Source organism: Zalophus californianus, chromosome 1 (genome assembly GCF_009762305.2).
Source record: "Zalophus californianus isolate mZalCal1 chromosome 1, mZalCal1.pri.v2, whole genome shotgun sequence".
NCBI classification, from domain to species: domain Eukaryota; kingdom Metazoa; phylum Chordata; class Mammalia; order Carnivora; family Otariidae; genus Zalophus; species Zalophus californianus.
In genome coordinates this window covers 197,261,170-197,274,352 of record NC_045595.1, presented here as the reverse complement: position 1 = coordinate 197,274,352, position 13,183 = coordinate 197,261,170, and the positions used below count along the sequence as shown (strand labels likewise).

Below are 13,183 nucleotides of genomic sequence, written 5' to 3'. Positions count from 1 at the left end.
AGAAGCTGAGAAATGGCCCTACAGGCTTCTCAGCAGGGATAACCGTAGCTGGACTTAATACAAGCACTAAAACATGGAGTTGTTTAAAAGAAATTTATCCTGTGATCTTCCAAAAAAAGTTACAGATTAGTTGCCCACAAGGTGCCCAATAAAGCAAAAAATGAGCCTTACACACTTTTGGAAAAAAAATCACGTTACTCACGGTCTCTGAATTCATCTTTCTCGCTCACTCTAAATCTAGTCTAGAGAAGCAGTGGAGAGGTTTGGGAAATTATCCAAAATCCAAATCTTTGATATCAGAGTGGGTCTTAGCTTTTTTTCTGGAACCAATTTTCCAGAATTCTATGTCAATACCTAAGAAAATGGAGCCTCTTCACCTAAGGGCTGCCCCCTGATGCCCTGGTTTCTCCTAGATTAAATCTAACCTGGGGTTCAGAACACTTCACAAAATGCATACAAATTAACTAAAAATTCCTAGAAAGGCTAGTTTTCTTTAAAATACAGTATGTTTATAACATTCTCTTTTGAAGCCACAGACAAATTTGAGGACTGTATTTCTTCATTGGAATGCATTATTAGTTTACAGAAGTTAGGACAACTTTGCCCAATTAAGGAAAATATAGGATTCCTAAACAGAAGTATAGTATGGGAGTACCTGCAAGACTGACAGCACATTTTCCCAAGATAAATACTTTTGAATATCACGAGAAATTAAAATACATTTTTGTTTTTAAAAATAAAATCAACAGTTAAGAAAAAATAAAGTACATACATCTGTGTGTGTAGAGAGAGTGAGAAAGCAAGTGTGGAGAAAGGTTAACACTTGGTGACCACCTCCCCCTCCCCCCCCCCCCCCCCCCCCCCGCCCGGGGAGGTTTTCACCATATAATTTGTTTTCCATGTGGATTTAAAGTTTTATAAATAAAAGTTGGAGAGAGATTTAACACAACAGTTTTAATTTAGGATCCAGCCTCCCCATGGTCTTATGATTCACCTCAATTTAACATTTAGCTCCTTATTTTGTTACTTCAACACTATATATCCCTCATGGCACGCATATATGCAATTCAGGTAAAAACGCCTTATGACCACCTAGTGTCAGAATATGTCTTTAAAAAAAAAAAGCTTGGAAAACCTGGACCAAAACTCCGAGACAGACAGGTTATTCCCCTAACGTTGCTCCTAAAGAGCTGACCAATTTCTTCTTAAGCTTAAGACAACACAGTACCTAGGAATGTTATCTCTGCCCAGCTCTTTGCTGCTGGGAACCTTTCTAAATCTTTGCTCCTCCCATGAGTCAGACCTGGAATTCCTGCTAGTAGAATTCGTTAGTGGAAAACTATTTATGAAGTGGACACTATTTCTAAATCACTACTCATCATCTTGCAAGGCAATATTAGGCACTGTTCTCCTTGCTATTAACCTAATCAAACTAGGATCACTAAATACACTGCAAACACGCACAAACGATTTATCTTCCAGTACACAAAATACTAAAAATGTTGGCAAGCTACATTAACCCATCGTTCTCCCCTTCTCTTACTTCCTCGTTTCTAAAATAAACCACTACTGACACCATATACATTAATAAATGGCCTTGATGCAACTGTGGGGCAGTTCTAGAAAGACTGAGATGGAGTGAGAGCGCAACGCTGAGTTGGCGAGGAGACTGGTTTTGCACATTCCTCTGAAATCCCGGGGGCGTCAGGATCTCATCCCGACCGCGGCAGCGCCGGACAGGCGAGGAGGGGACAGCAAGGGAAGGGAGCAGCGAAGGGTGACACGGGCGGCCCGGGGCCCGGGGGCGCGCGGTTTCCCAGGGCCCCGCGCCGCGCGCCCCTCCCCTCCGCTCCCCGCACTGCCTCACCCGCCCCTCCCCACCCGGCTCCCTCAAGTCTCCACGAACGGAAATGGGAGTCACAGCGCCGGGGACCAGCGGAAACAAAACACAGAGGCGGCCGCGGGGGGGCCGCTGTGGGTGAGAAGGCCCCGGAACGAGGCCGGCCCGCGCGGGCCCGCGCTCCCTTCCTCCCCCGCGGCCGCACTCACCCGCTCCGGAATCGGCCCCGTGGCCCCCACCCGCGCTCCAGAGCCGGTTAAGAACAGCAGGGGCGCGGGCTCCACGTGCAGCGTCTCTCCCAGTAAGACCCGCAGCTCCCGCGATTCGAAGTGTGAGGCCCCTGGGCCCTTCCCGCGGAATCGGCGCTGAGAAACTCCAACCCCCCCTCCCGCCTCCCAGGCACCCCCGGGTCCGGGACTACAACTCCCAGCAGGTTGCGCGAAACGAACGCCCGAGGCAACGGAGGCTCACGAGGCACACGAGAGCCCAACGCCCCAATCCGGCTTTGTTTTACACTCTGACTTTCCGGGCATAATCATACACCTGAACAACCCCAAAGAACAGGATATTGACTTGGGTCCGGGAGAATTGAACTAGGGAAAAGGCCAGTCAAAGTGCGCATGCGTACACATGAAAGCTTCCAGGAGCTAAAAAGACAGCCGGTCAAGTTAGGCGAAGGAAAGATGGCGGAGGCTTCGCCAAGGGACCCGGAAGCACTTACCCTCTACTTCCTCCTCCTGTTTAGCTTCTGTCTCACCTAGAGCCGTCCGGTCGTAGACCGCCTCCGAGACGTTTCCTGTCCGGTGAGTGTCGACCGACTGAAACGGCGGCCCATAATGCATTGCGATGGCGGGCGGGTGGGGGCGGAGCCAGGGCCGGAAGTAGAACGGTCGCGGCCGCGGAGGCTCTGGCAGCTCGGGACTGAGTGCAAGGTGACTGGGAGGGTAGCTAGACTAGCTTGGCCTCTTGGGACTCAAGATTCTGGGTTTCTTATGGCGCCTGGGCTGCCTAGTACCTCTGTCCTTCAGGAGAACAGAGTAGCCCTCTGTCCCGGGCACCTTCACCGCCTGGCCCAGGGTCACTGTTGACCTCGCCGCTTTTAGGCCTTGAAGTTTGCGGTGGACTCGGTATTCAGGCCTGGCAATACCTGCTCTTAGGGCAAACCTGGGTGGCACGGGAGGCAGGGAGACCAGGGATTCATGGGCCCGCGGCCCAGCTGGGGCAGCCCAAGGTCATTCCCTTAGGGCGGGTCTGCAGCCTGGCCTGCCCTATCGGGGCGCACGGGAGATTGTGCCCAGCTGCTTAAGGCAGAATGAGGGAAATGGGTGATAGTAATCTTAAAAGTTTGCATTCCACCTAAAAATAGTGCAGCTTTGTTTTCCACTCATTTCGCAGCACATCCTACACCTCAACGCCAAGAAACGAGATGTTGACTGGGGGCCAAGAGGGTGCTTGAACTAGGGGTGAGGCCAAAGTTCGCAGGCGGGACAAAACAGGGTTTCCAGGAGAAGAAAGAGAACGGGTCGTTTAGGCGGGTTGTGGATTGACCTCAGGAATATGCACGGAAGAGGCGGCGAAAGGACTCATCTGTGGCTGGTCAGTCATCTCCGTTAACTGGAGAACCGCCCACCCTCTCAGCACAGGTTCTCTGCGCATGTGTACCCTTTCTTGCTGTTGGCTTCTCGTGGCACCCCATAGTACTTGATTAGAGAACTTAACTACACTTGGTATTTTACACCTAGCTGTGTAATAACGTATCTTCTGCGTGACAGTGGACTGATAGTGGACACTCCTATGTTAATCAGTGAAAAAACGGAATAAAAGAGAAGGAACAAGTTTTGATAGATTATGTGTTCATTTTTTAGACAAGTTGAATTTGAGGACTTATGAAGGGAAGAGACCTGTTGGTTGTATGGATTTGGGGTTCAGGGAAAAGGCCAAAATTAGAGACGTGATTTGGAAATCATTAATACTTAGATGATGATAGAGGGGTGGCTGTCTGGCTCAGTCGATTGAGCATGCAACTCTTCATCTCATGGTGGTGAGTTCAGGCCCCACGATGGGTGTAGAGCTTACTTAAAAAAAAAGTAGATGATAGAAATTGAAAAAATGAAAATGGATTTTACCGAGTAGGAATAACACAATTTTTGCAAGAGTCGGAGCAAATTAACTGTGGGAATATGGGCAATGTAATAACTTTCCTTAGACATGGTTTTATTACCTATAAAGGAGGGATAAGAACACTTTCCTCTAATTATTAACAGTATTACCCTAATGGTACAAAGAGAATATATATGTCAGTGCTTTGCAAAGTATTTTGGGCTGAACAAATGTTAGGTGACCTTATTGGTTACTGTTAGCATGTCCTTAAGTTTCCAGAAGGGAAAATATACCTTGAGTAGCACAATTTTTAAAATAGGTCTGTGTCCAGTCAGATTCTACTGTGTAACCTTGGGCCACATACTTAATCTCTAAGCCTTAGTTTCTCTGTATGTAAAATGGGAATGAGAGTAAGTAGCACCTTAAGGTTATTTGTTGTTTGCTTGTAGTCTTCTCAAGTATATTTCTCTGATGAGGTGTAAGTGTGATATATGGTGAATTCTTTAATTTCTTTAGATAGCTTGCTTTCATCCTGGTAGGTGAAGGATATTTTGTTTATTATGGGAGTTCTTTTGGTAGTTTTTATTTAAATTCTAGTTAACATACAGTGCAATATTGGTTTCGGGAGTAGAATTCAGTGATTCATCACTTACATGCAACACCTAGTCCTCATCATAACAAGTGCCCTCCCCCATAACTATCATCCATCTAGCCCATCCCCCAACCCAACCTCCCTCCATCAGCCCTCAAGTTTGTTCTCTTCTTTTGGTGGTTTTTATGTGCGGGTCCAGGGCTTCTCAACCTTAGCACTATTGACATTTTGGACCCGATATTTCTATGTTGTGGGAAGGCGATTATTATCTTTGTGATTGTTATTATATCCCTGGCCTTTACCCACTAGGGGCAAGTAACATCCAAGTCAGGACAAGTCAGGACAACCAAAATGTCAAAAATGTCAACTATCTCTTGGGGGATACTGCCACCCCTACTCAAGAACCACTGTGCTACTCTACAGTCTTCTAACTTAGTGCTTCTCAAACTCTTAGTGGTAGAGGACCATTTTTTCCCCCAACCCTTGCAGCTACTTTGGAAGAATACAATAAAAATGAGTTACTGGAAAAATTAGATGAAAGACAGTAGGGTGAAGACACACAAATACAAACTGATTTATTCAACAAATATATATTACTATGTCAAATTGCTATAAAAGTTTCAGTAATGATTCGTATACCACTGCTGGTCCACAGACCACACTTTGAGCACTTTAACAGAAGTTCAGTGTCAGGATGACAATGATTATTATTAACAGGTAATTTTGGAACGCCATGGGAATCATGTTAGCGTGATTTTAGAAATTTTACCAAGCTATATAGGTGTGAATCTTTTATTCCCATCCAACATAAGGTTGAGTAAACTCTGTTTAATAGACAGCATCTTTCTTAACCTGAGGGAAATTTCTTCTCTAATTATGGCTTCCTTGTCTATTCCTTTTCTTTGGGAATTCTTGTTTGCATGTATTGTAATTTGGAATTTTTTTTTGCATTTGATCTTTCATAATACTAAATGAGATCTCAACTGAGATTGTCTTCTGTTTTATCTGCTGAAGTGTTTTAGTTAGAAAATCATGTATTTTAGTTTTGGGAAGTCTAAGGACTTGGAGATCTTTAAGTCCTTATTTTTCATTGTTTTATTGATTAGGTTGTACCGCTTGATTCTCTCTTGTTGGTGGGCTCCCTTGGGCTGGTTCTTTTGGACTTAGATGTGGTTGTTAAACTATTCTTGAATGCCTGGAATCCTGCAGTTGTAACAGACAGCAGTTTCCCCTGCTGTGGGGCCTGTGAAGTAGAAACTTCCAGGCTATCAATCCTGGCTGAGGCACAGATTATCTCCAGTCTCTGCTCAGCTCCCTTTTGGCCTTTTGAGGGGGTCAGGGAAAACTGGCACGTTAATTTGGGGGCCAGTGTTCTTTTCTGCCTTGGATGGGCAGTTTTCTAACATCCTACCTCAACTATGCCATGTGGTCCAAGACTAAGTTTATGGAGAAGAAACACCTCATCCCGGATTTTTGCTTTCTTTCTGCATTTAACCCAGCGCACAGGCCTGATTTGTTCCTAACTGCTCCTAGGTCCCAGGGCCTTTTGGTTAAGAAGCAAAAAACTTACAGTGGGGAGTGGTGAGGGGAAGGGAGCTCTGGTCCAGTGACTGACTGTTCTTAGCATTTAGTGAGTTCTGGTATGATTTATGATTGAGTTCTGTAGCAGTTAGTGGAGTTAGATTCCCACTATGTGATATATTTAGAGGTGTTTTACAATTATATGTATTTTAAAGTATATTAACATTCTGGTGCTTGTTTTCAGTAACAGAATCACCATGATTCTTCAGAGGCTCTTCAGGTTCTCCTCTCTCATTCAGTCTGCAGTCTCAGTTCATTTGAGGAGGAACATTGGTGTTACAGCAGTGGCATTTAATAAGGAACTTGATCCTGTACAGAAACTCTTCGTGGACAAGATTAGAGAATACAGAACTAAGCGACAGTAAGTGGGTAGATAATCAACCATGGTGTAAATATAAATATTAAAAGTATGTAAGTTTTGAGATGGGGGTAAAAATTACTTGGTGTTTCAAAGTGTCTGAGATCTTCACTGAGCTGATCCCTGGTATGGAGGTTCATTAGGTGCTCTAAAAGAAGATAAAAATCTTGATGTTAAGTCCCAAATTTTATTTTCCTTATATGGGTTCCAAGGGAGAATTCCATTAAATCTATTGTCATTTTAGATGTATCGTTATTATAATGTCATTTATTATAAAGTGGAGTCAGTTCTTAGAAGCACATGGGATCTTGGAAATCATTTAGGAACTATATTTGAAAAAACTAAGTCCCTTAGACATTAATTAGCCCAAAGTCATAAAACTAATCAGAGGAAAAACATCAAAGTATTCTAACTCTTAATTTAGTGGCCTTTCTATGACATCATGATTTGGGGGGGAATGTATGAACACAGCATTTTTTTTCTTTCTTTCTTTCTTTTTTTTTTTAAAGATTTATTTATTTATTTATTTGACAGGGACACAACGAAAGAGGGAACACAAGCAGGGGGAGTGGGAGAGGAAGAAGCAGGCTTCCCGCTGAGCAGGGAGCCCGATGCGGGGCTCGATCCCAGGACCCTGGGACCATGACCCGAGCCGAAGGCAGACACTTAATGACTGAGCTACCCAGGCGCCCCCACAGCATTTTTTTCTTTAATGCTATTTGCATAGTTACATATTTTTGGGAAGATCAAAGGACAAAAGACAGAAATGGCATAAAGCAAGTTTGGGATAAACATGATTGCAGAACCACACAGTTTTGGAGATAAATGATGACCTTAGCCATGAAATTCAACCCCCAAATCTTAGGAAAAGTAACATACATCAGTTCGGTGTTCTGTTTTATTTAGTTGTCTAGCATGTGCAAAGCACTGGGTATTAACTGGTGGGCCACAGAAAGAAGCCATACTGCATTTCCATAATCTTGAAATCTAAGTGTAGAAAGCTTACAGGTATGTATAAAGTAATGTATAAGGTAAAATGGATTAGAGCTGAGGTAGTGACACGAGTCAGTGCTTGGGGAGTTCACATGAAGGAATGCTCCTTTCTAGCTGGAGGCAGTTTGGAAGGTAGCTTGCGAGAGTGATTGTTTTTATTTTGGCTTTGAAAGCACTGTTTGGGGTCCTTTATCCCTTTTGAGAATATGGATAGCTATGGATTATCCTCTCAGTTTAAAAAAAGTGAAGAATTTACTCACATGATTTTGCTTATAGCTTGAAAGTGTTCTCAAACCCATGGAAGGCCATCAGTAGACATCCATACCTAGCAGTCTCCCTCAGGTTGTGAACAATTGGTGTGAAGTTCAGACAGATAAATGGGAGTGGGCGGAGGACATCTTCTAGGAGGAAAGAATGGTGTGAGCTAAGGCATGAGAACTTGAAACCACAAAGTATATTTGGGAAATTGTGTCATGCTGTTTCCCAGGACTGTAGGGTATACGGGGAGCGTAGGGAGCAGTAAGAACAGGAATGGGTTTGAAATGAGGGGCTTAGGAGAGGCCTTGATTATAGGTGGGCAATTAGGTGTCATATGATAGGAACTGATGAGGAATTAAAGGTTTCTGAGCAGGATGGTGGGGGTGGAACAAGATTAAGAGTACTCTATTAGGGTAATTTAATCACAGTATTACAACAATTGCAATAAGTAGAAAAGGAAGACAGACAGGGTAGGAAAATGTAATAATCCAAGTATTGGTTGATGAGAATCTTACTTTATAGCAGTGGTAATATAAAAGTGACAGTCAAGACACTGAGAGACTGAGAACTGGTCTTGGTTATCTGGTGGAGAGACAGAGGAGAGGGAACCGTTAAAGAACTCTGAGACTTTGAGACTGGGCAACTAACAGAAAGGTTTTGTCCTTCTCAAAAACTAAGGAGGGAGAGAGCAAAGGGATTAAAATGAAATTCTGACAACAATCTTACAGAGCTTATCCTCATTTTATATTTGAGAAAAACAAGGCTAAAAGTTTAGAATTTGTCTAAAATCACAATGTTCAGTAAGCAGATGAGCAGGGCTGGTTGGGGAATGTGAGTGTCTCCTGTCCAGAGGTATTTTAGTGTCTTAGTATTGATGCTGTTTGTACTTCAGCTATCCAGTAAGTCAATCCTGAGGTGAACTCTTCTTATTTTTTTTCAAAGTAGACTTTACACCCAACGTGGGGCTCAAACTCAGGACCCTCAAGAGTTGCATGCCCTACCCACTGAGACAGCCAGGTGTCTCTGAGGTGTACTCAGTCTAAGGAGCCTATGGTTCATTCATTTGTGCATATGGTGTGGAGAAGTGTTCTGCGCATGGATTCTGGCCTGGAATGCAGCTCTGACACTTACTAGTGCTGTGACCTTGGGCAGGTTATTTAACCTCTGTACCTTATTCATAGTAAAGTGGGGATGATAATAACAGCACTGTTTCATAGGATGTTATTAAAATTGAGTGATTCAACAAATTAGTTTAGAGTAAGTGCTGAATAAATCTTCAGTATGTTTTAAGTCAAATAAACAAGTATCTTTTGAGTGTCTCCTTTGTTCTGGTCACCATGCTAAGTTCTGGGGATGTAGTAAGATGGGCTGGGAGACAGTTGAGGAGATAGGTGATACCTTGCCTCTTTTTCAGAAGAGTACATATTAAAGTTAAAACAGCCATCATCTATCAGTAACCAGTATATTGGTTGGGGCGCCTGGGTGGCTCAGATGGTTAAGCGTCTGCCTTCGGCTCCGGTCATGATCCCAGGGTCGTGGGATCGAGCCCCACATCGGGCTCCTGGCTCAGCAGGGAGCCTGCTTCTCCTTCTCCCTCTGCCTCTCTCCCTGCTCAGGCTCTGTCTTCTCTCTCTCTCTCTCTCTCTCTCTCTATCTCTGTGTCTCAGATGAATAAATAAAATCTTTAAAAAAAAAAAAAAAAGTAACCAGTATATTGGTGAGACTGGCTGGCTCCTCTCAAAGCAGTTTCTAAACTTGTGGTCCCAGAGCTGGAAGACAGTCATTAAAGTATCTGGTTGAAGGCTCTTATCTAGACCTGCAATGTCTGTTTCATTAGCTATTATCCACATGTGACTATGGAAATCTAATTATAATTAATTAAGTATGAATAAAAATTCAGTTCCTCAGTCACTTTAGTCACATTTCTAGTGCTCACTAGCCAGATTTTGCTAGTAGCTACCTTATGAGACAGTGTAGATAACAGAGCATGTTTGTCATTATAGAAGGTTCTATTGCATGGGCTGATCTAGAAGAAAATTGGGTCCATGACAACAAACATTAACAAGTTCTTAAATTAGAGCTGTTTCTGTATTTTTTGTGGAAATTCTGTAACATAAGTAAGGCCCTATACTTTTATCATAGTCATATGTGAAAATATTATTACCCTTCCTGGAATTCTCACTTAAAAAGTTTATTGTTCATTGGTAGGCAGGCAGTAACATGACAAACAGAATTTACGCAAAGAATTAGTTACATCTCATTGGCCCCACTGCTGGTCTGTGATGCTATATTTATCTTCCCAAAGCACAACTCTAATGTTGTCATTTTATTCCTTAGTAAATAAAATACAAACTCCCAGACTTAACATTCCAGGCCTCTCATGACCTGGGTCCTGCTGGCTTTTCCATCTAGATGGCTTATGTTCTCCACATACAGCTAGATCTTTATTACCTCCATATCTTTGCTTTTTCAGTCTTAGAATGTATGAAATTAAAATCTGACCCAAATGAATGATTTGTCACATATGCCACCTTTTTAAGATGAAATTTTTCCCAATTAGCTCAGCAAAAGTGCGTTCTCTTCAGCTTGAGTAGCTGTTTGATAGTCTGTCTTTGAAGTTTATCAATAACTTTTCTTTTTAAAGATTTTATTTATTTATTTGGGGGAGAGAGAGGGAGAGGGGGAGAAAGCATGAGAGGGGAGAGGGTCAGAGGGAGAAGCAGACTCCCTGCTGACTAGGGAGCCTGATGCAGGACTCCATCCTGGGACTCCGGGATCATGACCTGAGCCGAAGGCAGTTGCTTAACCAACTGAGCCACCCATGTGCCCTGAAGTTTATCAATAACTCTTACAGCACAAATGTTTCTAAACATGTTATTTTTTTTCCTATACAGCAAAATCTCTGAGGTAGGAAATTTTTTGCTGAGACCTTTTAGAAGCCATTTAGTGATGGCTGATTTAAATCAGGTAATAAAAAGAGATAACACTTTTATTGACCACTATGTCATCTCACTATGTGCCAGGTCCTATATTAAGTAGTACATGTGCATTATCTCTCTAATTCTCATAACACCACCATTAGGTAGGACCTTTAGTTTTAGATGTGGAAACTAAAATTTTAGAGCACTTCATGCCTTGCTCCAGTTTATGCAGTTTTAATACATTATAGAGCTGATTCAAGCAGAAGCAGTCATTGACTCCAAGAGCCCATGGACTTAACCATCATATCTTACAGCAACTTAGACCTCAAGAGATTCTGACTTAATAAACATCCTTGATAATCCAAACCTTGCATGTTAGAAGTTTGAAGTTGCCTTGTTTATGTGAAACATCATAAAAAAAGTTTGAGTTGAAATTCAAATGGATAGGGTGCCTGGGTGGCTCAGTTGGTTAAGCGACTGCCTTCAGCTCAGGTCATGATCCTGGAGTCCCGGGATCGAGTCCCACATCAGGCTCCCTGCTCGGCAGGCAGTCTGCTTCTCCCTCTGACCCTCTTCCCTCTCGTGCTCTCCTCTATCTCTCATTCTCTCTCTCTCAAATAAATAAATAAAATCTTTAAAAAAAAAAATTCAAATGGATATACTTTTTTTCAGAAAGAGTATTTGTCCCATGTGAATACTTTTAAAAGATATATTGAAACTTGATGGTGAAAAGTAATTTTGTTTTTGTAAACTAGTGTACAAGATGAGTTTTTACCAGCTCGTTTACACAACAGGGCATCTGGAGGACCCGTTGATATTGGCCCAGAGTACCAGCAAGACCTAGAGAGGGAGCTTTTTAAGCTTAAGCAAATGTATGGTAAAGCAGACATGAATACGTTCCCGGACTTCAAATTTGAAGGTAAGTGTTTTTAATCATGGATTCAGTCTTGTGGGAGATTATTTTAAGTTGAGCATATTTCTACTTTATACTTACTTGGATTGTTCAGAGGATTAAATGACAATCACACGTAAATTTATTAGGACAGTGACGTTTGCATGAGAAGCTCTGGTATAAATGTTTGCCATTGGTATAGGAGATCATATAACAGGTTAAATGGTGGGGTTCTGAAATCAAACTCCCTGATCTTGAATCTTAACAAGATCACCTATGAAGTGTGTGATCTTGGATAGTTAACTGGTTAACTGGTGACTGTTTGTCACCTGATCTTTGGGGAGAATTATATCTTCTTTGTGGTGGTTGTAATTAAATGACATAATGTATGTGAGATCAGTTAATAGGGAGCCTGGTTTATAGTAAGTGCTGAATAAATCTTTAGCAATTGTTATGTTTCCATGTAGGTGTTTAAAAACAGTATTCACTAAAAAAAATCAGAAGATTGATGAGTTAAATATTAAAGCCTTCTATGTAATGCATTTTACTGCAATATGGCTAAGCCTGAACCTTTTTTTTTCCTTTTCTTAGATCCTAAATTTGAAGTCATCGAAAAACCCCAGTCCTGAAGAAAGAATGTAAAATTTATTTGGTAACTTGTCCTAGATTAGTTGTACAACTGTATCAGAATAAACATACATTTCTCAGCTGTCAAGTGTTCTTTTAATTCTGATTCCAAATAAATTATTTGGTGATGTTGGGCGTACAGTTGAGTGTATTGAATTTTGTGTCTCGGCATCATTTTTAAATCCTCCCATTTAGTTACAATGAATCAGGTGGAGACCTTGGATAAATTGGCTACAACTTGCCCATAACCGGCCAGACTCTAGTCTGTGCAGGGCTACCTTTTATTCGTGGAGGCTTCCTGAGGAGAGCCACTCTGACCTAAGGAATGTTTGCTGCAGAAGGATGTTACATCCGCTCCCAGAATATAAAGAAATGGCTTATAAACCTTTTATTATAACTTTTCCAGGAAACTCAAGTTAAGTTTGAACATAAACAGGAGCATCCATTGTGTTTTAACTACCATCTCCTCAAATACTAACTGCTTTTATCCTAATAGCCCGGGGCCCTCTCTTCCCTTGCAGTTTATGATCAGAGGCTAGTACTGTGCTCCACAGACAGCGGAAGGAAAGCTGAGAGTGGGGTGGGGGTTCTCCAAAGGAACTCCTTTGAAAGATGAAGCCATATGGTGTGGTTTTGCCCAAGTGATGGAAGACCCAGCAAATAATGCACTGGATAGGTGACCTAACAGGCATGTCAAAATCTCAGTTACTGTAGATGGCTCATTTAGCTCATTTCAAAAGAATAGATTTTTACTGTGTTGTGCCAGTCTAGCTGAAATCAGACCCACTTAGGAATACCTTTTCCAAAAGACCTATAAATATTTCCTAATGATAATAGCTGTGATTAAACCAGTAAGATGTGCAGAATTGGAATTGGGGAAAGCAGTAGGAAGAAACAGCCCAGTTTCTTCAAATGATGCTAAGCAATGACAGTTCACTTCAACTACGTTTATTTAAATAATTGTAGATATTGAAACAATTTGATGTTTGATTATGGTAAGGTAATTGAAGAAGTCTAGTTG

The 13,183-nt window shown here is 42.1% G+C and overlaps 2 protein-coding genes across 9 annotated transcripts in view; one reads left to right on the top strand and one right to left on the bottom strand.

Annotated features, from left to right (window-relative positions):
- Positions 1 to 2,665, bottom strand: part of GABPA (GA binding protein transcription factor subunit alpha) — a 35,166-nt gene extending 32,501 nt beyond the window's left edge. The window contains exon 1 of one of the 3 annotated variants that reach the window (XM_027582871.2): positions 2,562 to 2,665. The gene's annotated coding sequence lies outside the window, so the exon portion shown is untranslated. Of the gene's footprint in view, positions 1 to 2,049; positions 2,288 to 2,561 lie in introns of those variants that run through there. The other 2 variants (XM_027582870.2, XM_027582873.2) reach the window with 2 other exon arrangements.
- ATP5PF (ATP synthase peripheral stalk subunit F6) lies at positions 2,509 to 12,303 on the top strand. 6 transcript variants are annotated; one of them, XM_027582875.1, is made up of 5 exons: positions 2,694 to 2,772; positions 3,236 to 3,436; positions 6,298 to 6,474; positions 11,399 to 11,562; positions 12,127 to 12,303. In XM_027582875.1, the coding sequence occupies exons 3-5, from the start codon at positions 6,311 to 6,313 to the stop codon at positions 12,162 to 12,164; spliced, it is 366 nt and encodes a 121-aa protein (XP_027438676.1). In that variant the 5' UTR covers positions 2,694 to 2,772; positions 3,236 to 3,436; positions 6,298 to 6,310; the 3' UTR covers positions 12,165 to 12,303. The 6 variants fall into 6 exon arrangements, with proteins under 6 accessions (XP_027438678.1, XP_027438680.1, XP_027438679.1 ...); XM_027582876.1 differs by having other exon boundaries at positions 3,236 to 3,483; XM_027582877.1 differs by lacking the exons at positions 2,694 to 2,772; positions 3,236 to 3,436 and adding an exon at positions 2,509 to 2,643.
- The last annotated feature ends 880 nt before the right edge of the window (positions 12,304 to 13,183 follow it).

What these genes read in the sequence shown, in the direction of transcription:
- ATP5PF (XM_027582877.1), top strand. Translation starts at nt 6,311, where the DNA reads ATGATTCTTCAGAGGCTCTTCAGGTTCTCCTCTCTCATTCAGTCTGCA. An exon ending in GAATACAGAACTAAGCGACA is followed by an intron (nt 6,475 to 11,398) that starts GTAAGTGGGTAG and finishes TTTGTAAACTAG; the next exon opens with TGTACAAGATGAGTTTTTAC. An exon ending in CCCGGACTTCAAATTTGAAG is followed by an intron (nt 11,563 to 12,126) that starts GTAAGTGTTTTT and finishes TCCTTTTCTTAG; the next exon opens with ATCCTAAATTTGAAGTCATC.